The sequence below is a fragment of the Amphiura filiformis genome, chromosome 12, assembly GCF_039555335.1.
Source record: "Amphiura filiformis chromosome 12, Afil_fr2py, whole genome shotgun sequence".
NCBI lineage: Eukaryota > Metazoa > Echinodermata > Ophiuroidea > Amphilepidida > Amphiuridae > Amphiura > Amphiura filiformis.
In genome coordinates this window covers 6,421,051-6,447,679 of record NC_092639.1, presented here as the reverse complement: position 1 = coordinate 6,447,679, position 26,629 = coordinate 6,421,051, and the positions used below count along the sequence as shown (strand labels likewise).

The following is a 26,629-nucleotide window of genomic DNA, read 5'->3' as shown; positions in this document are numbered from 1 at the left end:
GGTGTCTACAATTGAAAAATGTCCCAATTTTAATCCAACTGGTCTCAAATTGTTCCTTTGGCAGAACTATATATATCAAAATGAGAAAAGTTGCATTGTTTTTGATGTTATGAATTGTGATCTTTTTGCCATGTTACAGGATATGACAAACTATTCTTTTTTTAAATGTTTTGTAAGCAGAGTAGTCTGAGACCAAATCAGAATTTTTTTTCAAATTTTTGTCTCTTGTTGAATCCAAATTTTGACATTTGACCTTTTCCCCTATAACTCAAGAACTGTACATAGAAGATATGTCAAATTATACTTTTCAGAAACCTTATGACGAGATGGTATGGTTTTAACCAGATTTGACCAACTTTAAAATTTCACTCCCTGCTTAAGCGGCCATTTTGGATTTCGAAAAACATCGTCGGATAAAAGAAATTACTTCCATAAGACGAATCGTAATGCGTGTAATATACTTTAAAGGAAAAAATCGAATGTGAATTGGCATAATTATTGAACTGGGTAATGAATATGTTAATGATAGTTACAATAAGTTTGCATATACGCTCGTATTTTCAATAATGTGTATGATGAATGTGTGTCTATGAGAAAATGCAAATTTATTGGCGTAGCGTCATAGGGGCTTTTAGAGGTAATGTTTTAAAATGATTTAAAGATTACTTACATTACATGTAATGACAGAAAACAGCTTGTGGATTACAATTCTTGTCAATCTCATTATTAAGATATAATATGTGGCGTACGTCTTGTTAGTCGATAGTACTACTATAACTTATTCACATAAGGACATTGTGTCTAAATATGATTGATAATTGGTTTAATGCTAATAAGATATACATCCGTGAACGCATGCAAGACTAATTATAATGGTCCTTGAAACAAACCAATAACATCATATTGGATAATGCAATTCTACCAAACATCTCAAAGAATATATCCCGAGCAAATTATGTAAAATGTTTATGATACTTACAAACTAGACAAGTGCTTTGCAAATCAATGACCAAGTGCCTTCAATAGTTACTTTGTTGAACAGAAAAATCAACACAGGTATCACACAAGAAACACTGAAGTTTACAAGATATGTCTGTTCTTTACCCATGAGTTTTTCTGGCTAGTTTTTATGTATGTAGGGGGGGTATAGGGGTGTGCACGTGTGTAAGGCTTCCCAAACTCTTTTCTCTTGACCCAAAATTCATTAAAAAAAATATAACGAAAATGATGTAACGAGCTAAATTTCCAAAGGGGCACAATTTCAAAGTCGCCCCACTGACCGCCTCCCAGAATTACTTTATTACAATTTTAATGTTAAAATGGGTCAAAATATGGTTGCATGACTAAAATGATAGTGCCCTTCATTTAAATGCATGCACGACATAGAAATTATAAGCAACTTCTTCAATCAGTCCACTTTTTCAATGACTCGCGTCGTCATTGGCTGAACCTCCGTGTCCTGAATCGTCAAGGAATTGTTGATGGCATCAATCGTTGACGTTGGTAGAGATTGTTCGCCGCTGTGGTAAACTCCAAGCCAAACGTCTCCTACAAGTTTGTGAGAATAAATTATTTTTTTATCATTTTAGTAATTTGACTATAAAGGCATTTTTTACACGACACATTGGAGGTGGCCAATGATACTCATATTATTTTCGTAACTCAATGAATTGTTTACGTCTGAGAGATGTTTCCCGTTGGATGTCTCTAGATGATATGAAGCAATAAAAGTAGTAGCCTTATTCTCATCCACAGTGTGTACCGTTCTTTGAGCCGTTGACATTATTATTTTTTTTGCTTTTAATATCCAAAGCACCAGAGCAATTATTAGCAATTTATTAGTAGGTCTGCGTAAATGTAGAATCATGGAATTTCCATGGTAGAATAGAGAGAACCCACTTGAGTGTTACCTCCAATAGCGGCGTAGATTCCTTTTTGACAGGGGGTGGATGTAGTTGGAAAAGGATACTTGAAGTATAGTATATAAATCAAGCACCTTTTGGCGACAGAATAAGTGTAATGCGCGAAGTGCACGAAACACTTTCCACATTGAAGCTAAGGGACCGTTCACAAACACTTGTAAGGGGGGGGGCCTGATGCAAAAACATTTCATCGCGAACAATTTTCGGGCCCCCGCACAGTGTCATCGCCACGATATCTTCATGGCAGAAATCGCCATGGTAGGTTGAATCCACCGCCACGCATAGCCATTTTATATCGACCTGTTTAATAGTTTTGTGTCGCATCATGGACCGAAGGACATCTGACTAAGGCTACTGACAATAGCCCCGATTAGCCCGGTTACTGGCCTCGCTGCGTGTTAGTCGAGCATGGTACACCATAGGTCATATGGTTTTAGACTACCTTCACGATTGGCCTATACACTGCGCTATATAATTCGGCACATATAAATCAAAATTATTGTCAGTTTTTGACTCAAGACGCAAGCTAGTATCTCAAAGCGCAAGCTAACGACTATCATATCTGTTAAAATATATATTCAAGTGCAAGGAACCACATCTGATTTCTTTATACGAAATCATTTACGGGAGATATTCATCATTTTCAAACCCGGTATCCAAAGATTTATCGTCTGAATATCATTCGTGCATAGCACATCCACGTGTATCGATCCCGTGTATTCATTTCAGTGTCTCTTGCTGTATAGTGTAATTATTAACCGGGCGATGTCGGTGTGCCCCGCCCCTTTACAGACCTCAAATTTCACGCCCCACCTTTTTGACATGAAAATTATGGGTCAACCCCATAGAAAAGCATATAAACTTAATTTTTCCAGGTCATTTTTTTCAGGGCCCCCTTAGGAGGGTCAACATTTTCAGGGCTCCCTTTTTGCATCAGGCCCCCCTAACAAGTGTTCGTGAACGGTCCCTAACATGGTGAAATATGGGCCTGACTGTCCAGTCCAATCTTGGCTGGCAGTCTCAGGTTAACAGTATGGTATCAAAAAGCAGTCGAAGGTTGTACATGCTCTCATGTCTCAAACGCTTTGGTGTTCCAACTGGTGACCTAGTTTCTGTTTATAAATTTATTGGTTATGTTCGCCCAACATGTGAATATGCAGCCCCTGTCTGCATGGCATGGTAGTATTACCAACGACCAGGCACATCAATTAGAGCGCATCCAAAAGAGGGCTTGCCGCATTATCCTTGGTGCTAATTACTCATCCTACACAGATTCCCTTGAAACTTCAACTTGGAACTCCAAACTTTGAATGATAGAAGACTACATCTCTGTACACAGTTTGCTCAAAAATGTGTTGAATCTGATAGGTACTCAGAATGATTTCCACACAATATGAGGACCCACAATGTGACCCTTAGTGCAATAAGTATCATGTCCCCAGAACCAAAACAAAAAGATATGGGAACAGCTCAATACCCTATCTCACTCATCTACTTAATTAGTGCATCTCATCATGTTCATATTCAGCTGGTGTGTTTAACTTTGATTTTATGACAGCATTTTTATCTTGATATATTGAATTTGTCCCTTTTAATATGGCTGGTCCAAATATTTATGTGCAATATTTTGTTATGTTATTTATTAATTACTGTTTTATTAAATTAAATTCTTTAGTGCATCTGTGGTGTGTGTGGAGGTGTGTATATGGAGGGCTGATAGTTCGGGGGTGTGTGTATGTGGGGTGGGGGTGTGTATGTAAGGTGTGTGTGGAGAAGATGTAAGGGTGTGTGAGCTGTGTGACTGTGAGATTTTGCCTCAACAAGTGCAATTAATTTCTTTGAGTAATTTTATGGTGTTTTCATGTATATTTTATATGTTTTTTATGTCTTTTAATGTAAACATTGCAAATGTAATATTTCATGTAATTTGGCCTACGGGCCACGAATTTGAAATAAATTTAATCTGAATCTGAATCTGAAAAAATATGATGCAAAAAAGTCACAAACTCGGGCGAAGAGCGCAAACATTGGTGATTTTTAGGTTAAAATGGCCAAATATATGGTTAAGTTGGTTAGAAACCCACATACGTGACAACATAGGGGGGGGGGGTGGGTGATTGTATGGACCACCCCCCTTATCAAAATGTTAGGGATTAAGCCCCGATCACCGCGTTAAAATGAAGATGACAACCCAGAAAACACAAAACGTTTTCGACATCATTCGCAAAAGGTTATAAAAGGTTGTCAGAAAACGTTTAAATGTCGGGTTATATAAAGGGTATATTAAGAGTATAAAACGTTTTCATAACCTTAAAAAACATTTTTGATAATCTACTGCTCACCAAACAAAAATATTTTACAGAAAACGTTTAAATGTCGGGTTATATAAAGGGTATAAAAGCGTTTTAATAACATTCCAAAAACATTCTTGAAAACTTGATGCAAAACATTCTAAACGGAATGTTATTTTGGGGTTGTTTTGCCCAAAATATTTTTAATAACGTTTTAGAAACGTTTTCATGACCTTTATATAACCCGACATTTAAATGTTATTAACCTTTATATAACCCGACATTTAAATGTTATTAAAAGGTTTTGAAAAAACATTTTAAGAACATTTCTGTGTTTGCTGGGTTCAAATATTTTAACATAATGTTATTTAAGTATTGACACAATATTTGGCAAAAATGTTTGCAAAAAATTATAGTTTACAATAACATTTTTTGAAAACATTTAAAAATATTGTTGTAGTGTGTTTTCATACAAAACGTTTTAAAACGTTATCATGACCTTTATATAACCCGACATTTTAATGTTATTAAAACGTTTTTACCTAAACCAAAAGCCAAAATATAACTTATTTAAAACGTTTTTAAAACGTGTTTGTGTTTGCTGGGAAGGATACAGGATTTGGCTCCTTGAAAGTGTGTTCATACCTTTGTTGACCTTTGACCCATGTTTCACAAACAAACGAATGCCAACAGCATGATCGATCTTGTCAGAATCTTTAGTACGTCCTGCTCCCAGGTTGCGAGAGATAATTGCTAACTCATATCCATCGATTGCTGCCACATAGCCTGAAATATTAAAACGTAGAGATAAGGAATACACTTTTAGACCTCATGGTACACATTAATCTTATGTATCATGCCTAACCTAAATAATACCAGATGAATATAACTTTTTCATGTTACATAGAACTACAGGGTGTCTCAAAACAAATGTAACATAAATAGAAAATATCAAAACAAATATTTCCAAGACCCGACGTTTCGAAAAGACAAAACGTTTCTTTTTCAAGGAATAAAATTAAAGACCTGCTCTCAATATACAACAAATAAAAACCCCTTTAAAAGGGAGTGCTCAGGCATGATTGGAACACATGATTTTGCAATGTAGGTCGGTTGGGGTGAATACGGTCGCGATTCTGATTATAATTATGCTGGGGACATCAATGGAAGTCCAGGACCAGGATTAACTTGATCAAATGTAATGATGGGCATTATCCTTGGGCCCGATTTGTGGTTAGGAGTGTCATAATTTATTGTGTCCCATACAGTAGCTTTTAGAGTGGTCCTTTTTTCCCCAGTTAATTCATGTTGTAGGGAGTCAGTGGGACAGTGTGAAGTTTACGCACCCTTGTGTCTCCTATGATGGATGTGGATGACACCGCATCCTTACTTGAACTGGGAAGGATATAAAGTCTGCACTCAGCTGTTATAAATACGCCTATAGATTCAGAACTAATAATTGTTTTCACGATATTTCAACATAAAAAGAAGGATGATTTATTTACGCGCATTTTGATACCCCATTTGTCCAATTTTGTTCAATATTGACAATACAACAGTGTTTTGAAAGAAAAATAACCCAGTTTAAAAGTTGCAGTTATTTGTATTGATTTGAAGTAAGCGCGAAGATAATAGAGAGTTTGCGGAATGAAGTTACTGGAACTTTAACGGCAACTTCAAAAATATTGATTGGATTTATTGCTCAAATTCACTTCAACGCGAACGTCAGATTGGTTTCTGTACCAACAGCGTCTTGTTGCTTAAACTCGGGACATGTGTATCAATGTGCGTTCAAAAGAAGGGCATGTGTAAGAGCTTGTTACCAACTACATCCAAATGTCTCTCTTTTGTTTAGTCAAATGGTTATTAGTCCCACTTCAAGACAAAAGACTCTACCTGAAGAGCTTCGTTTGAGTAAACATGAATGAACTCGCGATACCACTCAACATGGATTATGTCGGGACCCAGCGTTAATCTCCTTATCATATTATTTTGAAACTAGCTAGGCCCTATACGTTTCAATTAATATTCTTACAATAGTTATAGGCCTATATATATATAATATTATTTAATAAAGGCTCGTCAGCTTTGTCAATTCCATATTCCAATTTACTTCGCAAAGCCTAATGAAATACATATTCTTTATTTCTTTCCCCTCCTTCTGAATCTCTCTCCCCCCTTCCCCTCCTGTTTCCCCTTCCCTACATTCTCCTTATTTTCCCCCTCCTTCTCCCCTCTATCAGTACTCGCTCTCTCAAACTTGACCCTCCTATAATTACCCACTCGCACTCCTGTTTCCCCCTCCCCAGTGATTTTGTCAGGGTTTTTCTGTTAGGAGGGCGTGGGCCGATTCTCAAAGGGAAACGTTTTTACAAAAGTGGGCTTAAAATGGCAGCAAAAGGACAAAATGCGTAAAATATCACGGCGGCCAGCATCCAAAAGGGAAGGGTCAAGAAGGAAGAGAAGATGTCCCACGGGGAGCCCCCCTGGCTACCAGCAAAGCACCTCCCTGTCCACTTCCAATGCCCTCCCTCTCCTCCTCCCTACCCCCTGTCTCTCTCTCTCTTACCAGGCACAACCTATGACATGTTATATAGGCCTAAATGTTATGCACCTGCTTTACTCTTCCAGAAGTATCGTACACTGCTGGCTCAAGTAAAACCAGACCATTTTACGGGAACTTAATCCCCTTGGCGTTGAAGTCAAGCCAAAAACTTGGTTCCGCAAGCTGATTTGGTGTACGTCATGAGCACACACAAAATTATATATCAAGTGTGACGTTTGGAACAAAATTTATTTTGATTTAATTCAATCAGTAATTTTCAGCAACATGTAGCATGTTTTTTACCCAAACCAAATTAGATTTCCAATAATTGGTCTATTAACTAGATAATACATAAGTGGTAATTATGTAGTCTATGAGGAAATAGGCAAACTATTGTTCTAAAGTATGACGTATTTCATCATAATTTACGGCACACTATAGATTCTCGCGTTAACTTTAACTTCAAGTGGCTTTAATGGCATAGTGGTTTTGAATACATAATCCTCTATAATTCTCTAGATGTTAAAGTTAAAGTTAAAGTAACTTCATTCCGCAAGGTCTCTAATGGCGGGGTTTACGTGTTAGAGTGCTGCATTATAACCATTGATCACTGTAAACTGCAACATTTAAATTTTTCTGTAAAAGCACTACTGTGTTGTTAATATTGAACGACATTTGATGAATGTGGTATCAAAATGCGTGTAAATAAATCATCCTTCTCTCTATGTTGAAATATTGTGAAAACAATTATTAGTTCTGAATCTATAGGCGTGTTTATAACAGCTGGGTTACTTTTTGTGCAGACTTTAGATTGAGGCAACAGTTGGGAGACATTGTTTTGCTATCTACTATATAATTTATTCACACAGTAAAATGTTATTGTTATTGTAAAATGTTAATGTTACAATTATAATTAGGGCTAATGATACTGTTTTTTATATGTACATGAGATTAAGATATAAGATTGTGAAGATCCTTAAGCATTTTGATTAAAAGGGTAAATATAACGTTCCACTAGTATTAATTAATAGCTCTTCAATATTTAGAGACTGCATATTTACTAATGTAGAATCTGTTGGGATATGTATAGATAGGATATGTGTGATAGATAATGATAATGATCAGTTTGCTTATGATTTGGATGATTCATAAATAGTTTTAGGAAATACAGTAAAATTTTAACATTCCAGAAGGCTGATTAGTATTGTCCAAAATGATAAGAATATCCCATTTTGTCTGTTTTTGTTTGTTTATTTGTTTATTTTTTTGTTTGTTTTTTGTTTTTGTTTTTTTGGTGTTTTTTTGGTAGAGAAGTGCAAAATTATGATGAAGCTAGAGGGATCATGAAATAACCAAAAACTTATAATTTAACACAAAATCAATTAAAATTGTAGGAAAACAACAAGGCTTTACTTAAAGCCTTATAATGTACGACTTCCTTCAAATTTTAAATTTGTTATTATATACTCAAAATGCTGAAATAATGATAGTAATAATTATCGGGAAGGGTTTCTGTCCATTTTGAGCTGAAATAACAAGGTAAAATGAAAGAAACCCTGCTGGTTATTTTGGCCGTTTCAGTTCTATAGGAGGACATAATGTCAAAATTCTTTGAATTATATGACATTATGTCGAACTTTGCTCTGTTGATCTACAAACACAACAAATTTGGCTGATTCCATTTAGGTGCAAGTTGGGACATGTGTAGGCCTAAACATTACAAATATGCCAAAAAATCAGGTTTGAAACATATTAACCAATTTCATAGTATAAGATCGTACATTGTGGCTTTAACATTACAGGAATTACCATAGTCTTTAGAATAACTCAAAAAGGCAATGTATTATTTTAGAAAACATTGAATTATAATACAGTTAGAATATGTATGAATATAATATCTAGAAGAATAAACAGGGAAACAATATTTTGATGATATTCATTATGCACTGGACTTCAACTTGAAAGAGGGTAAAAGTTAAAGGTATAAAACTGGACCTGTTTTGGTTAGTGCTGAGAACCTCATTAGTGGCCACTTACTTTCAATTCAACTAGAGAGGAAAAGTAAAAGTTGGTCTATGAAACTATACCTATTCAGGTAATGCACCCAAATACTGTGTGCAATAACTGGAAAGGATATAAACATTTGGCCTTAAAATTCATGTAGTTAATAATGTTGTTATGCTGGGCTGAATATATCAAATTCATAAACAGTCAGAACAAGCCTACTTACCTCTCAATGCAAATTTAAGAAGTTCATGGGCATTTGGTATTGTATTGGCCATGCACACTGACCTAGCTGGCTGGCATCTGATCTATTGAAGTTCATGAGTAGTATGTAATTTACTAACTTGAACTTCCAGACCACTATCAATCTGTCAACACCTATAATTATTGAAACTTATTATCATCCCCAGGTAAAAAACAACCCTTCACTATGGGTTACAGAACACAGTTTTATCAATAATGTCATGGGAAATGAGGCTAATATTCTATTCCCACCTCTAGTTAGAGATTTCACTGCAGCATATATATTATGAACTATGTCATAGGGAGTGAGGTTAATTTAGTAGCTAGCATTTATAGTCTACATTTCCATTACCAGGCATTATCCTATAAAATATTATCCTATAAAATATTTTTTAGTGAAGGCAAAGCAAAAGCATTTGCAGAAGAAGCCTGCCTTGGAGCTACTTAAGTTCAAAGGTTGATTTTTAATTCCAAGGTCTCAACTGGATGTATATTCACTCAGGTGTACCTGAGCGAAAACCTGAGCGAAAAAAGGCAGAGGAATTAGTTGGTGTACTTTTGAACAAAATCTGATCAAGGTTGAAATTTGACCCCCTCTATGACGTTTTAGGGACATAACTGGAGCAAGGTGCATTTCATCAGGGTCTGTAAAATTCTCACGAAAGCTATGCCATTCCTTTGTATCACTGATATAAATTTGGTATGAAGCAGTTTCAAAATCTAAGAAAGAAAATTCAAGTTTTTATGTTACATTAATTTTGTAGACACCATATTCGCCGTAGAAGTGATGATGTAACAGGATTAACTACCATAGCATTGAACCATAGATGTCAAAGAGGCCGTCGGAACACGCTTTTCAATACGGGATAATGCTATCCTCATCGTGACATCATCCAAGCAGCAAAGTTCATTTCCCATCGAAAAGCATTATCCAACGGAGCTGCAGTCGACCATTCGACTTGGATCGTAATTCTATAGAATATTCATGTCATGCTGATCACTCGAACCTGTAACATAAGTGTCTTTGAAAAGAGCGGTTTTGTATTCAATCTATGGTATACAAATATATACTGCCATGAGAGGTTCTGGTTAAAACTATGGACCCGAGGTGAGATCAATAGTACTATTTTCCTGAGGGGCGCAGCCCCGAAGGAAAATAGTATTAATTGATCTCACCGAGGGACCATAGTTTTAACCAGAACTTCGAATAAAGGCAGTATATATTTGTTTTATATACTTCATTAATATGTTCTTTGTTCATTGATTGGTTAAAAGAAAATTATTTGACGTTTTTACTCTCCAGCTTCTATCCTGAGTGAACAGCACGACCAATTTAAGCACAACCTATATTTTGCCCTTCAAAAAAATCGAACAGGCTAAAATCGGACTAACCAATTACAGCAGCGCGAAACCACGCTATGGCAGTTTCGCGCGCGTGAACTGTTCCGACGCATCGAATGCGCGCACGCGGAAGGCATGGTCAAAAGTACTATTTACGGCTTGGAGGTACTATTTACGGCTCATCCGGGACATTGAAAATACTATTTACGGCTGAGAGGTACTATTTACGGATAGGAGTACTGATGGTAGAACTATTTTTGGTCATGTGATCCACTTTTAACCAATCAATGAACAAGAATATATTAATGAAGTATATAATTGCGGATATACACAGGTGATAATGCAACCTGTCTGTAGTGCAGGGCGATATATTCAAAAATTTGAAATCTATAGCCATGGGAGTTATTCCTGTTATATCACTTTTACACCGAATAGGTGGCTTTACTCTCATTCTGTATAAACAGTTTTATTTAAATGAAGTCACATACCTACATGCAATTATTAAAAAGTGATGTAAAATTGTGACGTCATTATAACCGCAAGAACTTGGCGCTAAGCGTTTTTGCTTTCAGTAAGAATGTCACGTGTATGATGTCGATGCTCCTATTACTATTAGACTGAACTGAAATAACTTAAATTTAAATGCTGTTAAGGGCGTAGTACACCCATATATTGGTTTGATTGGTCTAAAAAATATTTTTTCATTTATAGCTAGGCGATATATGCACGGATCATGTGAAATTAAAAAAAAAAAAAAAAAAAAAAAAAAAAAAAAGTGCTTTTAAACCATTGTATAGTAAGTCATTTTAGCCCTATATATTTTTTGTTTATATGTATCCTAGTAACTCAGATGCGTGTTTCATAACAAACCATAATTTATTCTTTTCAACATGTTCAAGTAGGGTGCATGAATAGAATACATTAAATCCTTTGTTATACTCTCTATAGAAAATCTAGTGGTACATGCAAAATATATAACACTGAATAAATTAAATAAACACTAACACAATGGATGCATAGTCATTAGTCAATTTAATACTATATTGTGTTGTTAGGAGAAGAAAAGGCTATTAGGTCACCGCATGTCAGGTTATAGGTCAATTGGTTCAGGTCAAATTTAAGCATCAATTTTGAATACACATGTGAGACTCTGTGATATCATAATGAGGAATAATTTTGATATTCTGTCTTTAACTGGATATATATCGAGAAGTGCAAGGTGGATATACTAATATACCTTGGGATGTAAATGGTGAGTACAATTTAGAATGCCTAGTTGAGATGGATTTCACAAATAAATATAAAATAGTTACCAAAATCACAAAAGTTAAGCTTACGGAAAACTACCCAATATGGTGGTATAGGTGACAAGAAATACAATTTTTCAACATTGCTGTAGTATGGTTGTGGTAATCTGTTACCTGTGGCTTAATTAAGTTTCAGTGAAATAATGTCGCAAGTTAAAAATACAAAATATAGCTCAACATTGAAAATAGAAGCATTTTAACCAGTTCCTTTTTTGATAGTTGTGGAGCACCAAGTTCATGAAGTCATAAAAGAAATCAGGAACCACTTATTCCCATTTTACATATCAACTTTATTTCCCTAACGTGTTAGCAACACATATCCAAAATTTTAACGAAATCCGTTGATAGTAAGATTTCCAAAATGAAGTGAATTTAAATCATCAGTGATGTACCACCTTTTGGCTTCTACTTTTAAAAGCATGTAAGCTACGTTGATACCAATGCCACCAATAAAACTAGAAGATTTGCCCCTTCATTTTGCATACCAAGAAAGAAAATCAGTTTCAGACTATTTTAATCAATAATTAACATAAAATTGCTATGTAAAGGGTTAGTACGCGCGAAGCGAGCAAAATTTTGAAATTTTACCATATTTGGCCAAAAAACATGGATATTTTTCGGATGTGTAGGGCATGTTTGGAGGCCCCAAATTTGGGGGACTTGGGCCCGGGCCCATCTGGCCCAATGGTAAATCCGGCCCTGACAATTGATTACGTAACGTCGCATTGAATTTACATTATAATGAAGTCACGTCTTCAATAATTTTATTTGTTCATCTCTAATATTCATCCAAGGTTTGTAAAAATGATAACTACGAGGGTCAGTCAGTATGTTTTAAGAGTTGACTCGTGACGTCATATGTGGATTGTTTTAATGGCATTTCTCAATGATTACATAAACACTGTACCTTTGTCTTTCAAACAACACATGTAAAAATTATATCATTGAGAATTGCCATGAAAACAATCCACATATGACGTTACGAGTCAACTCTTAAAACATACTGACTGCCCCTCGTATAAAAAGAACAAACGTCTAAAGACTAATGCCTAAATATAAGTGTGAGTATAATTATTATAAATGATAGATTACCAGCTTTCTCGACTTTCACATCGGTCGTATACGCAGCTTTTTTTAGACACGCCCACACCTCATCTACGTCGTCCATACCAATATTGCATAAGCTTGTGGCAAGTGGTTCCTCGACTCCTTGTTGGATGAGCATGAGGCGAAACTTCTTTAGCGCAGATCCATCGTTAATGGCGATTCGAATAGCTTCACGTCCAGTTTCCAGTGGCATAGTATCAGTTAGGTCCAATAGGTTGCCTCCTATTAAAATAAAGTGTTATGTAACAAATACACTAGTTCACTAACTAACCAACCAGCCAACCAACCAAACAAGAAATCAACCATGATACCATACAACTAATAATACATAAATATAAACTAACAAATAAAAGAAGTAAATACATAGTATTAAGAATGGTGGAGGCGGAAATCTGACAGAAGATTGAAATATTCAATCGAATAGAGTAGAAATCAATCTAATGTGAAATTTAAAAATGTTCCAATCCAATTTTGGATTTGTCCCTGATCGCAATCTTATTGATTTTAGAAATTCTCTTCACGCGGGTGTCGACTGCAGACGACAAGTTTAAAAATAAAAAAATTCAAAAATTTCAGAAATGTAAATTGTTATGACTATATTTGGAATCAGTATGAAAAATGCATCAAAATGAGTACAAACAAGCCTAGTAGTATTGGTTCAGTAGTTCAGATAGCTCTTGATATTTTGAGAAAATATTTCAAAACTTGAACTTTTTCCGTTAAAGCGTATGGCTAGCACGCAGAGCATTAATCTAAGGAAATAAGATATATGGTCGAATCCAACCAAAAGTGTCCACGGGCCAAAAAATAAAAGTCCGAAATAAAAATGTCTCCACAATTTTTTTCCTTTTGCCCATTGATTAATGACATATTGGCCTAATAGGAACCAAAAGTGCCATTACTAATCTTGAAAAATAAATACAGGACGTGTGATAATAAATGTGATATCAAAACCCAATGTTACCTACGAATTCCACTAGGATGCTTTCACTATCGCAATACTAATCAACCTAAAACAAATGGAATATTCACATTAACGTTTTTTTCGTGTAATGTAGGCCACAGGGTGTCAGGAAAATGCTAGCTCAACCAGAAAATATTTGTTTTTATTTTTATAACACGATCAATATGATCTTAGTCAATTTATGCTAGTTTATTTTTGAAAATGAAGTTGAGGTCAGTTTCTGTATTTTATTTATCAAATGAGTATGAATCAATTTACACATTGTATAAGAACGAGTAGGATATATGTTTTCAAGAATAATAGGAATTATACGCATACACCTAACGCTTTATACAATGAAAAGGTGAAGAAACCCGGGTATTCGTAGGTAACATGAGCGATTTAACAATATCTATATTGAGTTTAGAGGTTTAAATTTTGCTATTATGGTAATGCATTAATAAAATGGTAGTTTTTAGATCTCTTTCAGATGGTACGTCCAAATGAATAAATGCTATTACCTTAGATCAAAAATTTTTGATGCTTTTAGCACGATTTTGACCACTTCATTTTGATATACAAGTAGTTAATCAGCAATTTTACATAAAAATAATTGTTGAATGAATCCGTATATGGGTAATTATAGTGTCCTGGGGTACCGCTTAAAGTTTTTGACAATTAATTTCCATTGGTAGGGACACTTCATTACACATGTCATGTATTATGCTGTATTCGTAAGTAACATTTCAGTATTTGTAGGTAAGAATTAGACTTTCGGTGGATATCGCAATCAAAACTTCATTTTATAAAGCACTTTGAATGTATTATTTTCTTTATGTGCGTTTATTGATACTTTAGACCCTATCATGTATTAATATTGTCGGTTCACAGCGTTTGAAAGAGGATTGAAGTAAGAAACAAAGGCACTAAAGTGACTTTAATTTGCTTAATTGCACACAAATCGCTTAAAACAGTTATTGCAGACTTGTGAAGTCCATCTTGGAGTCAGTTACGTCTTGTGGCCTTTCGTTTGAGAGCAACTACAATTAGCTTTATACCAGGGTCCATCACTGTGTTGTCTAGATCATGAGACAATGAGAACAGTCGTTTTTCCATGGTATTCGTAGGTAACCTTAGCGAAAACGTCAAAAGTTACCTTCGAATAAATCAATTTGGACACAAATTACTCAGAAACCAGAAGGTCGGTAAACATTTAAAATGAAGCACACATGACAGTTGACAAATCCAAGTATTTATCCCCTTCTAATCTTCTTTGAATCTGATTTTTCTTTCAAATGAGCAGACCGTCGTCTATTTCAGTACATATTTTTCAACAATTAAGCCGTATTCAGTTTTGCATGGTGGGCATGTATGTGAATTCGCAACTTTCCTTGACATATGATTTGATAGCAAACATACAGGCCTTCGTTATGTACCAATATGGGCATTGACATGAATGGCGGTGTTTCACAATACTGTCATGATGTCAAATTGTATTCGTAGGTAACATTTGGTTACCGAAATTTACCTACGAATACTTGCTTTTATTGTTGACATCTCAGAAATATTTAAACACAGGCTATTGAAACTTGGTAGAAATAAAGAGTGTATTACCCTGCACCTATTGCTTAACTATTGTTTACTATTCTCTCACTTTGTGGAAATGACACAGCTTTTAACATGTATTCGGAGGTAATGCATATTTTTTACCAAACCTACCTTTGTGCCATTTAGAATTTCTGGCAGCTTAACACAATAATAAAGATGTCCGAATGCAATGCATTTCAGTATTGGACATATCAAAGCTTGTATCAATTGCGCATTTATTAGTGATTTCCATTTTTTAAAGATATATCTAGTGCTATGAAAAATTGTATTCGTAGGTAATGTAAAAAAATACCACTCAAAAAATTATCACAAAAAATTCATAATTATGTACAAATATGTGAAAAATTGAACAAGCAATCTTTGAATACACACCTTTCAGGAAATCAATTTAGATTCAATCCAATGACTTCTTTTCATAACTGATTTAGATGTTTTTAAAAGTACTGTAAGAAATATTTTGAAAAAATGGGTAAAAATAGCATATTTTGGGGTCTCTAAGTTTTTCACAGAAGGGGTCTTATTATATATGGCGCGAAGCGTATGATCAAGGCGAATAAACACAATACAAAAACGAATGCCAATTGATTAATACTTTTAAGTTATGGCCCTGAACATGCCGTGTACACTTTTCGTTGGATTCGACCATATATGTATGCAAAATGCAATATGCAATACGTACTTATAATGTACACCAATATTATAACTACCTACCTAATTAATTAGCTAGTAACGTTGTAAATACGAACTACTTATAGGTTAATACATGTGTATCACTTGTTGGGAGTGAAATTGTACAAAATAATGCACGTGTACCGAGATGTTGACGCGTCTAATGCACGAGCCCCGTAAGATTTCTCAATTTCATACACGATAAAATAAATCCCGTGATTTTTGCATTTTTATAACAAAATGGTCACTAAAAATTTGGAAAATGCAGGCAAATATAAATGCAACAACCCGCAAGTAAAAATGAACGCGTCCGAAAGCACTGCGCGTACTACGCGGAGTGCGTGCCCGTGCAATTGTACAACATTTATGCACTGCTAGTAATTTACTAACGGTGGCTCTGATTGGATCTCACTATCTAGGAGTGTATGAATAACACTTATCTAACATGTTACAACTTATGTAAGAAATAAAGAGCACCGTACTTAATAATATAATCAGTAAACTAACTACCGGTAATGTAATTTACATACTGTACGAATATCGTTGTCCATTGCCATAGATATTTGGGTTATATTCGTAGAACAATACTGCTCACATGCAGCTTTATATGTAATCTGGAATTTAACGGTCTGTCCCTTTTGTTTTCTTCTAACTATCACAATAATATATGGCATACCCAAGTCACAGACAAGGTCAACGACATCAGCAGGACCATGCCCATGAAGACACTGCAAAGATTCAGCAACCTCTAGAGCATTCCCAATTGTATTGCCAATGGGGCAGTCCATATTCGTCAGAAAAGCCCTGGTCTTGATGCCTTGTCCAGCACTGGCATTTACCTGGGAATATGATAGCAATTATTTTTCTAGTTTTAAGGACCGTTCACAAACACTTGTAACACTTTAAATACGGACATCAAAAATTCAGGGCCTCCTCATTTTGACATGAAAATTATGGGTCAACCCTATAGAAAAGCATATAAACTTAATTTTTCCAGGAAAATTTGTGGTCATTTTTTTCAGGCCCCCCTTAGGAGGGTCAAAATTTTTCAGGGCCCGCTTTTTGCATCAGGCCCCCCTAACAAGTGTTTGTGAACGGTCCCTAAGTGTAAGTTTTATGCAATTAACTAAACAACTACAGTCCCTCATTTCAAATATATAGTTTTGGTTTCTCTTTTGTTCAGAAACCAAAAATCAAGGGATTAAAAAGTAGAGCTGATCTGATCTGCAATCATAACACTATTATGCTGGGAGGACACAGTATAGGGTATATAACCAGAAGTATACAATAACCTATTGTGCTAACATAATTATTATCATGATTGATATCGGAAATCTATCCCGCGGACGACAGTTGATGCTCTCTGTCGAAGGTAGGTGGCATATTACACTCACGAGTTCTAGGCCTAGAAATCATATACATGCGCGTGTACTGAAGGATGGGGTGGGGTGGGGAATTTGTTTGTTTGTATGAAACATAAACGATGCATGGAGATGATTTGATTATGAATTAGTTTATTATCCCCAGGAAGCACAACCCATACCTCTTTAAGAGGGGCTCCCCTCCCTATATAACCACCTCTTTCCTAAATTACCCCTTTCCCCCTCCTCCTCCCCTACATTCGATATCTTCATCTCGAGCTCTCCTCCCCTTCTCTTTCACTTCCAATGCTCTCTCTCATATGTTTCTCTCTCTCCCGGCCCATATCCCCCTTGCCCTTCAACCCCCCCCCCCCCCCACACACACACCAATCTTCTCCCTCTATCTTCTACTTTTTGCAGTAAAATTGCTTCAGTAAAAGTCATTAGGTTATTAGAGGTCATATAATGGCCTTCCATCGATTCTGGTACATGGGATTAAGGACATGAATCGATTTTGTTTATAGCACCTATACAATTACAGTAGTGGCCCTTTTGTAATGTCGAATGCAAATATTTCGATGGTCTATATATTTTCACAGTGAAATCAGCTTAGGCTATTTCGTAGTCTCAAGCCAATGCTTTCAAACTAAATCAATGCTTTCAAATGTAGACTGTTTTGTTCGACTTCTCTGCTCGTGAATATTGCACTGCGAAATTTAAACATTTCTTTTGTATACTTAGATCAGGTAACTCGAAAATCCTGTAATTTTATTCGTCACACCACTTATAAGAAACTGAAACCAAAACCGAAACTACCTGTCACAAATGTTTAGTTTTAAACAAAAGGTAGAAACAAAGAGATCGATATCTTGTGATTTAAGTGGTTAGGCAGGACAATAGGAAACCACGTGACCAACACCAAAACCAAAACTAAAACTATATATTTGAAATGAGGCAGTGTAAAATCATTGATCTTATTATAGCAATGAGTCATGGAAGTCAATAATTGCATTTATATACACAAGTCTCCACGGATTTCTACTTTAAATTATAGCGCTGGGGCCGAGCACTGATGAAGACCTTAGCATTGCTGGATGCAAATGTTTTTGCTGACTTGGAAGATTCGCCGTGTTCAAGGATTATGTCCGACTTATTTTGCAGCATGTCATCAAAAAGTGGAAGAAATTCTATTTGAAACTTTACTTTATATCCCTCTTCTGAGTGTCTCACCTTTTGAGCATGCATAGCTGTCAATGAATGAAACCATTTACCATGTTTACAGGAAGCGGCAAGTTGATTAATTGTTTTGATGGAATACTATAATGCCGCCCATACACGTTCAAATTATTGATCAATATCAAAGACCATTGATACAAAAGTGGATACAAAGGCTCGTTTTATCTTTTCTGTTTCGGGAGCTCTATTGTTCAGAAACGAAAACGCAATGGATTGTGTAAATTGATCTGTTCCTTGAATTCATTGTTAACTTTGAAGTACCAATCAGCTTATTTCAATAGAGGTAGATACAAGGATGGATAAGACGAGATTATGGGACACCCACTGTGTGTGGAAGACCGGTGTATATAGTGGTCTAGCGCCCCTTTCGCTTGAATGTCCTCTAATACCGATAGGCCTTTGATGTTGGTAAACTTTGGGCTTTCTTAATTCATCTTTTTGTTGCTAATTTTACCCTGCTATGGAGTTGGAAAACTTAAGCAGTTTGCCTATCATCAACATGGACAAATTTTAATAAACTGAATAAACTCATCACTCCTCTACTCGCCCTCCTCTCCTCTCTTTTCCTCTTCACTCCTCTCCTCTCCTCCACCCCTTCACCCGATCATCTCCTCGTCTCATAATCCCCACTCTCTCATTTACCCTTACTTCGCAATTTGCCATCTTTAAAGCGAGTCTCCGGCAAACACAACATTATGCCTTATTATGTAAGAAAAATAATTATCAAGCACGAATCCCGTGGTTTTATTTAAAACAAACTAATAGTGACCATAAAAACGAATAAAAACATCCGTCTCTCAACACGCGATATTCAAAATTCCCGGGCGCCGAAATTGTCAAGTGCAATGACGTCCCAGTAATACAATGCAGGCTGACGACAATTGAGCACAAACAACCATTACGTCATTGCACTTCGGCGCGGCAATTTTGAATATCGCGTGTTGATAGCCGAATGTTTTTATTCGTTTTTATGGTCAATATGAGTTTGTTTAAAATAAAACCATGTAATTCGTGCTTGATAATTATTTTTCTAACATATGAGGCATAATGTTACGATTGCCGGAGATCCCCTTTAACATGTTTAACCTGGTCAATAAATGAAAAATACATTTAAAATAGATTTGAGTCAGGCAATCTTGCCTGAAGCAATTATCAGATTACCAATTCCAATGAAAGAAATCCCAATTAGTTTCACTTCAACGCACTTCTTTGGTGTTGCATATTACCAAATTTTAGGGTGTATTTGGGACGAAAATAATTCCCCGTTTCATCTCTACATAATCATATGACCGATTTTTGCGCGATTGCGCGAACAAGTAAGCCCCCTATACCTAATTCTTGGCAACACTGATTACTAGCGATTAATGTATATTAATGTATATTTATACGCTGGGCTATTTTCACGAGCCACTCCAGCCTAGACTGAAGTACCTATACACCCAACGCAAGTCAATTGAAGCCGTACAATTTATCGCGAATTTACGACCGTAAAATTTAGACACTTCTTTTGTCTAGATTAGCATCAACCCTCTTATCTCACGTTTTTCATGTCAGAAATTAACATAACTCCCGAAACCGAAACAGAACTTATCTTCGTTCAACTTTTCTGTAGTCAACAAAAGACTAGAATAAAAGGGTTGTTCACACGTACCATGCTAACACTTCAAAATAACAATGAGATCCGAAACCGAAAACTGAAACCGAAACCGAAACAGAAAAGATGAAACGAGGGTAAATCTACCATTATACACGCACAATGGTAGATTTTGTATCCACTCCTGCATCTAGGGTCCGCAATATTGATCAATAACATTGATCGTGTATGGGCCGCATAAATCAACGACCATGTCATGATTGAACAGAATCCCTAGAAACTACTTTTATACTTGAACATAGTATGCGGGATCTAATACGAGCATAAGAACCAAACATCTATTATGTTTACCAGAGCTTTCGCCAGTTTTCGTCCTTCTTCAATAGTCTTCATAAACGCAGCTTTCCCGCATTTGACATCCAAAATAAGAGCATCGATTTTTTCAGCAGCTTTCTTGGATATGATGGAAGCTGAAAATTATTATACTGTAGTTAGAGGTCAAGGTGTAATAGTTGCCGTGGGTTTTTGGCGTTACGACAAACAAAGCCTTGAACGAAGTTAATCATCTCGGAGATGACATGATGAAAGTCGTAGTGCTATGGAGAAACGCAGTGAGCTTCGTAAAAAGAAACGCACGCAACAACCTGGGACTATTATACCGGGCTTAACTTTTAAATGTTCTTTAATAATATTACTATATAACTTAATTTTGAAAACACAAACACCGACCAGAAATCAAGTTTTCAAATCTTGAAAGGCACGCATGTAAAAGATGCAACTGAAAATAATGTGAAATAATATGCTTATAATGCGGATATATCGGATAAGTTTAAGTTGCGAAAGGAAGTTGAACTACGCGAATAAAAATGTTTATGTATAGATTATTATTAGCTAATGTTTACCAACAATTAGCGGGAAACTCTCAATTGTTGCTGTAATATCACGTGTTTTATACAATTTCCTGTCAGCTGGTACGAGATTCTGTGTTTGTCCCACGATACAACATCCAACAGTCTCCAAGGCTTCCGTCATCTGATCGTTGTCTAGATAGATATTATATCCAGGAATGGATTCCATCTTGTCCAGTGTTCCTCCAGTGTGTGCCAATCCTCTTCCTGATATCATTGGTACCTGTATGGTATCAAAATAAGCAAATGTAGCTACTTCATTATCAATAAGCCTAATTTAAATGCAAAGTACTGACAAAAGAGTTGGTGCCAGTGGGCCAGAAGAACAGGTAGTCCGGCCCTACACAAACTAAAGACGTATCTTTAATACAGCTGAACCTATGTGGAATGGGGATAAAGACAGTGGCGTGCGCAGCACATTGAAAGTGGGGGGCCAGGTTGTTCAGTTCCCCCAAATGGAGTCTGATTAGGAGTGTAAGGTGCGGTCGAATGACTGATTTCCCCCGAATGATCAACAAAAGTGGCCCGCCCCATTTGCGCACGCCACTGGATAAAGACACTTATAAGCGCTTACCTTCATACCACAGGCTGCCAGAGCAGGAGCCAAAACCAGACTGATTTTATCCCCTACTCCTCCTGTAGAATGTTTATCTACAAGTTTCCATTTGCATGAATCAGGGGGGGAATCAGGCCATTCAAGTTCGCCACTCTTTGTCATTGCTGAAGTCAGGGAGACAGTCTCTGAAGGCGACATATTCTTTAAGTAAATGGCCATCAAAAGAGCACCTAGCAGAACAAAAATAATTTTAGCTTGGCGTTTATGCTTAATGTCACTCGTTTTCATTGTTGTTAATAGAACTATGGCTAATTTCGTGGAAGATTTTCTGATATTCACAGCTAAAAATAACGGTTACTTAATGAAATAACGGTTAGTTCATGAAAAAGAAGAAGTGAAATTTAGCAAAACGCGACGAGGTTTATTTGCCCGTAAGAGAGCTCTATTGTTCCGCTATTGTATCCGCTATTGTATCCACTATGGTATTCTATTCATAAAAGCTACTGCAAGAATCGCGGCAATCCCTGATATTGCTGGTGTCTACCGCCGGCGTTTCGCATTTATTAACATTCAAAATGATCCGATACTCTTACATTTATAGACTTATTCGTGCTTTTTATATAATATTCAGAAATTGCAATTATGAAAACTACAAATTTTGAAAGTGAAAATATATTACCATCGAACATATATCATACTTAATTATATAGAATCTATAGATACCCAACCCAGAAGTGCCTATTTATTTTCTAAATTTTTGAGTGAACACGATAATGCGATTGATTTTCTTACACGTGAAAATACGACCAATTCAGAGAGAAAATCTTGTTTCTCGTATAGGGCCTACTATAGACAATTTTTTTTGTTGGCTGGCCGTTGAGCTACATCTTTTTACTAATTCTAGATACGTCAAAACGTGTTCCCATGTTGAAACTGTACAAGCTATTTCTACTTGCTTTAAAAAGAGCACAATTGAATGAAGACGATTTATTTGTGCCAGGATTTCATTTAATATAACTATTTTTTATTTTAATAATACCCCATACCTAACAAGAACATAAGAAAATATTGTGAAGGCCATAAATATACGCACTCATGCATAGGGAGACAAACATGATAAAGTTAATCTGTTCTTTTCATTCTCGTTCATTAACCTTTGGAACATTTCACATGCATGATGTTTGCATCAATGCCTTCTCGGCAATCTAGGGCATAGGCCTATAGTCATTTAAATCGTGAAACCGTAGAACGATCTGTTGGTCAGCATAGATATTGAATAAAATTGAATCCCGTCACATCAATTCAAAGCTACACCCGTTTTGGAAATACTGGTTACCAGCGGCTTAAAATGAATTGACAATAACTTGAAATTTGGACATTTTGAGATAAATCCATATCATGGGTAATGTGAGGGCGCTCGTTCCATTGGTGACATCCTCAAATCACCCCCATGCCACCAAATAATGAAAAGTAATTGAACAAAGTGGTGTTGTTCAACGATGTTTTAATATAAAATTATACACTGACGTTTCGTACAAAAGTACTTTATCAAAGTGAGCAAAATAGAGAATGTCTGCGAGCGCGGAAAACAAAAATGAGAAACGTAATGTTAAAAGGTGCGTACTAGAAATGGCGCAACACGCAAATTAAAGCAGCGCGAGCGAAATCGGTCGCAGACAAACTCTAGATATTAAATGAAATGCAAAGAAAGAGGAAGAGAGAGTGATGAAAATAAAGGAAGAAAGTAAAGAATGAAAAAGAAAGAGAAAGAAAGAAAGAAAGAAAGAAAGAAAGAAAAAAAGAAATGAGAAGAAAGAAATAAAGGAAAAAGAAAAGGAAAGGAAAGAATGAAAGTAGGCCTATGAAAGAAAGAAAGAAAATAAGAAAGAAAGAAAATAAGAAAGAAAGAAAGAGAGGAAGAAAGAAAGAAAGAGAGAAAGAAAGAAAAAGAAAGAAAGAAAGAAAGAGAGGAAGAAAGAAAGAAAGAAGGAAGGAGAAAATAAAGGAAGAAAGAAAGAATGAAAGAAAGGAAAAAAGAAAGGAAGGGAAAGAGAAGAAAGAAATAAAGAAAAGAAAAGAACTAAAAAGGAAAGGAATAATGAAAGTAGGCCTGTTAAAGAAAGAAAGAAAAACGAAAGAAAGGAGGAAAGAAAGAAAGAGAGAAAGAAAGAAAGAAAGAAAGAAAGAGAGAAAGAAGGAAAAAAGAAAATGAGAAAACACAGGAAATTAATACAAAAAACTTTTTTCTACACCAAATAATGAGATTTATATATTTTCTAAGACATTAGATCTGTTTAATAATTTATTTTATTCAAAAAGAAAAACGTCAAGTGTTCAAACTTTAAAGCTCTTTTTCTAGAAACAGCAATTTTAATTTCAAGTTAGATCATTTTACCAAATCAGGGCCGAATTAGGCTGTTTAGCTTAATCATGTTAAGTGACCTCTTGAAATCACACTGATCAGACTGATCTTTATGTTATTACAGTGAGGCCCACATACAATGTTCAACACAAATTGAACGATGTTATAACTTGGAGGGCTAACAAACCAACACCGCCAAATTCGACTGACGTGTGTACAACGTGGGATGCTATGAGGAAATTGAACACTCGTTGTCTGATCATGCATGTGTTTATGGTTCGGATAGCGGTTACTTAGCAGCTCTCGTTCCGCTAGGGTTTATTGAATACACTCTATAGTCATCAATATGTCGTTTCCAGTCCCTGGCTGAACTATTGGGTTCAGCTATTAATTTTTTTAATAATTCTTTTACCCCATGCAGCTGATTGGGGTGGTTATGGGTCGTTAAAACCACTAACCGCGAAATGAGGATATCTAACTAGTTTGCCCCGCAGGGCTACAAAAAACTGCTAACCGCGAAATATGGATATCTAACTAGTTTGCCCCTCGAAGCTTTAAAAAACCACTCATCGCGAAATGTGGATATCCAACTAGTTTGCCCCGCAGGGCTACAAAGAACCACAAACCGCGAAATATGGATATCCAACTAGTTTGCCCCACAGGGCTACAAAGAACTGCTAACCGCGAAATATGTATATCCAACTAGTTTGCCCCTCGAAGCTTAAAAAAAACACTCATCGCGAAATATGGATATCCAACTAGTTTGCCCCGCAGGGCTATAAAGAACCATTAACCGCGAAATATGGATATCCAACTAGTTCGCCTCGCATGGCTACAAAGAACCACTTACCGCGCAATATTTTTACCTCAAAAAAAGAATCAATATCTACCAAAAAACGTTTCAAACTGCGTAAAAAGGGGCCAAGTTTGAAAATTCTTTCCTGTGTGGCTTTTCACCCTTTTTTAAACTTGGTCCCATTTATGAAAGTTTCTAAAGACCCAAACGAAGTCATCTTTAGGCTACTTGTTTGTTTTCTTAGTTGTCAGTGTTCATTTTGTAGAGTAAATTAATTAATGTTCGTGCTTGATTGAAGTTTTTCCGTAGAGACGTTATAATGTATTTTGATTTAAGCAAAAGTAGCAAATACGCACTTTGTTAAATTCTTCATCGTCTTGTGCGATTCTGCGCCTTATGTACAGATGTAGGCCTATAAATGTAGCAGGTTGACAGACAGTCAATTTGCTAAGTATATGTGACGTGTCATGTCAAAAGGAGACACTTTGGGGCAGGTTATGAATTTTGAGGTTTTTACATATCTTAAATATAGAGATATTTTGCTCCACAACGCCGTTTTCCCAAATGAATTTGGACATTCCTAAGCAAAGATATTGAGTTCGGAAGTTATGGTATTAAAAAATTGGAAATTGAGATATCGGCCTTTAAAAATATTATTGACAATGTTGAGAGTGGGAATTAACTTGAAAAATGTCTCAAAAATACAAGATGCCAGTTACATCTGAAACTATCAGACAATATTTTTAACATTAATAACATCACAAATTAGCAACAAACCCAAATTGTGAAAAAATCACCCACCAGCAGATTTTTGGCTATTTCTCCATTTACGATCCTGCCCAAAAGTGTCTCCTTTTGACATGACACGTCACATATATAATACTCTACTGCTCTTCATGAACACGCAATATAATGAAACATAAACCTTCAAATGTTTTTGATAATACATAGCCTACGTCATATTGCACCGCTTTCGAACAGTCTTAAACCTAATTGTTGCATGTAGAAATTAGGACTCATTCTTCATGTTATTACGGACCAAGTTTAAAAAAGGGTGAAAAGCCACACAGGAAAGAATTTTTAAACTTGGCCCCTTTTTACGTTTTGAAACGTTTTTTGGTAGATACTATATAAAACTAAATAATTAAATCTCAAATGACCAAACGTCTGCCTAAGTTGACCTGAGAATGAATGAATGAATGAATGATTGAATGAATCTTTATTTCCATAATAAAAAACAAGAAAATACAATGAAAATTCAACATCGAAACATAAAATAAAACAAGGCAATTATGGAGATGATCGAAAGGCCAATAAGGTCAGTTCTTTTAACGCACTGAAACGTACAGTGTACATTCAAGGCTGAGATTATTATAGTGAGGACGCAACATTAATTTTAAAAAAGGGGGAAAAGCCCAAAAATTGATATCGATAATGAGCCGAAGAATGTTAGTAATCATTTCAACTAAACCGAATAATGATAAATCATACCATTTCAAAACATGCATACATGTACTGGTATATAGATTGCTACAAAAAATTATACAATTTATGAAATAATATCAGGCAAACATGTCACTTATTAATTGTTTGAATGTTTTTTTTTCAATAAAATCGGTGTTCTACAAGCAAAGATAAGCCTAAAACAGTTTGGACCACTTTCGAGTGCAACAAAAGAATTTAAATTGAGTTGAATCATGAACCATCTCAAGGGATCAGATAGCAACGTTCGCATTTTTGTGGGACATGAGAGCACATCAGACATATCGAATTGCATTCTAAATACGAGGAAACCAATAATTTAGATTAAAAAAAAAATTACCTATATAATACAAA

General features: G+C 35.7%; 1 protein-coding gene across 1 annotated transcript in view; it reads right to left on the bottom strand.

Annotated features, from left to right (window-relative positions):
* Window positions 1–751: 751 nt before the first annotated feature.
* Window positions 752–26,629, bottom strand: part of LOC140165719 (thymidine phosphorylase-like) — a 30,181-nt gene continuing 4,303 nt past the window's right edge. The window contains exons 2-8 of the mRNA XM_072189027.1: window positions 21,654–21,865; window positions 21,074–21,302; window positions 20,523–20,641; window positions 16,657–16,819; window positions 12,746–12,982; window positions 4,859–4,999; window positions 752–1,548 (exon numbers count right to left, since the gene is read on the bottom strand). Coding sequence (XP_072045128.1) covers window positions 1,409–1,548; window positions 4,859–4,999; window positions 12,746–12,982; window positions 16,657–16,819; window positions 20,523–20,641; window positions 21,074–21,302; window positions 21,654–21,865 — 1,241 coding nt within the window. The 3' untranslated portion in view covers window positions 752–1,408. The remainder of the gene's footprint in view (window positions 1,549–4,858; window positions 5,000–12,745; window positions 12,983–16,656; window positions 16,820–20,522; window positions 20,642–21,073; window positions 21,303–21,653; window positions 21,866–26,629) is intronic.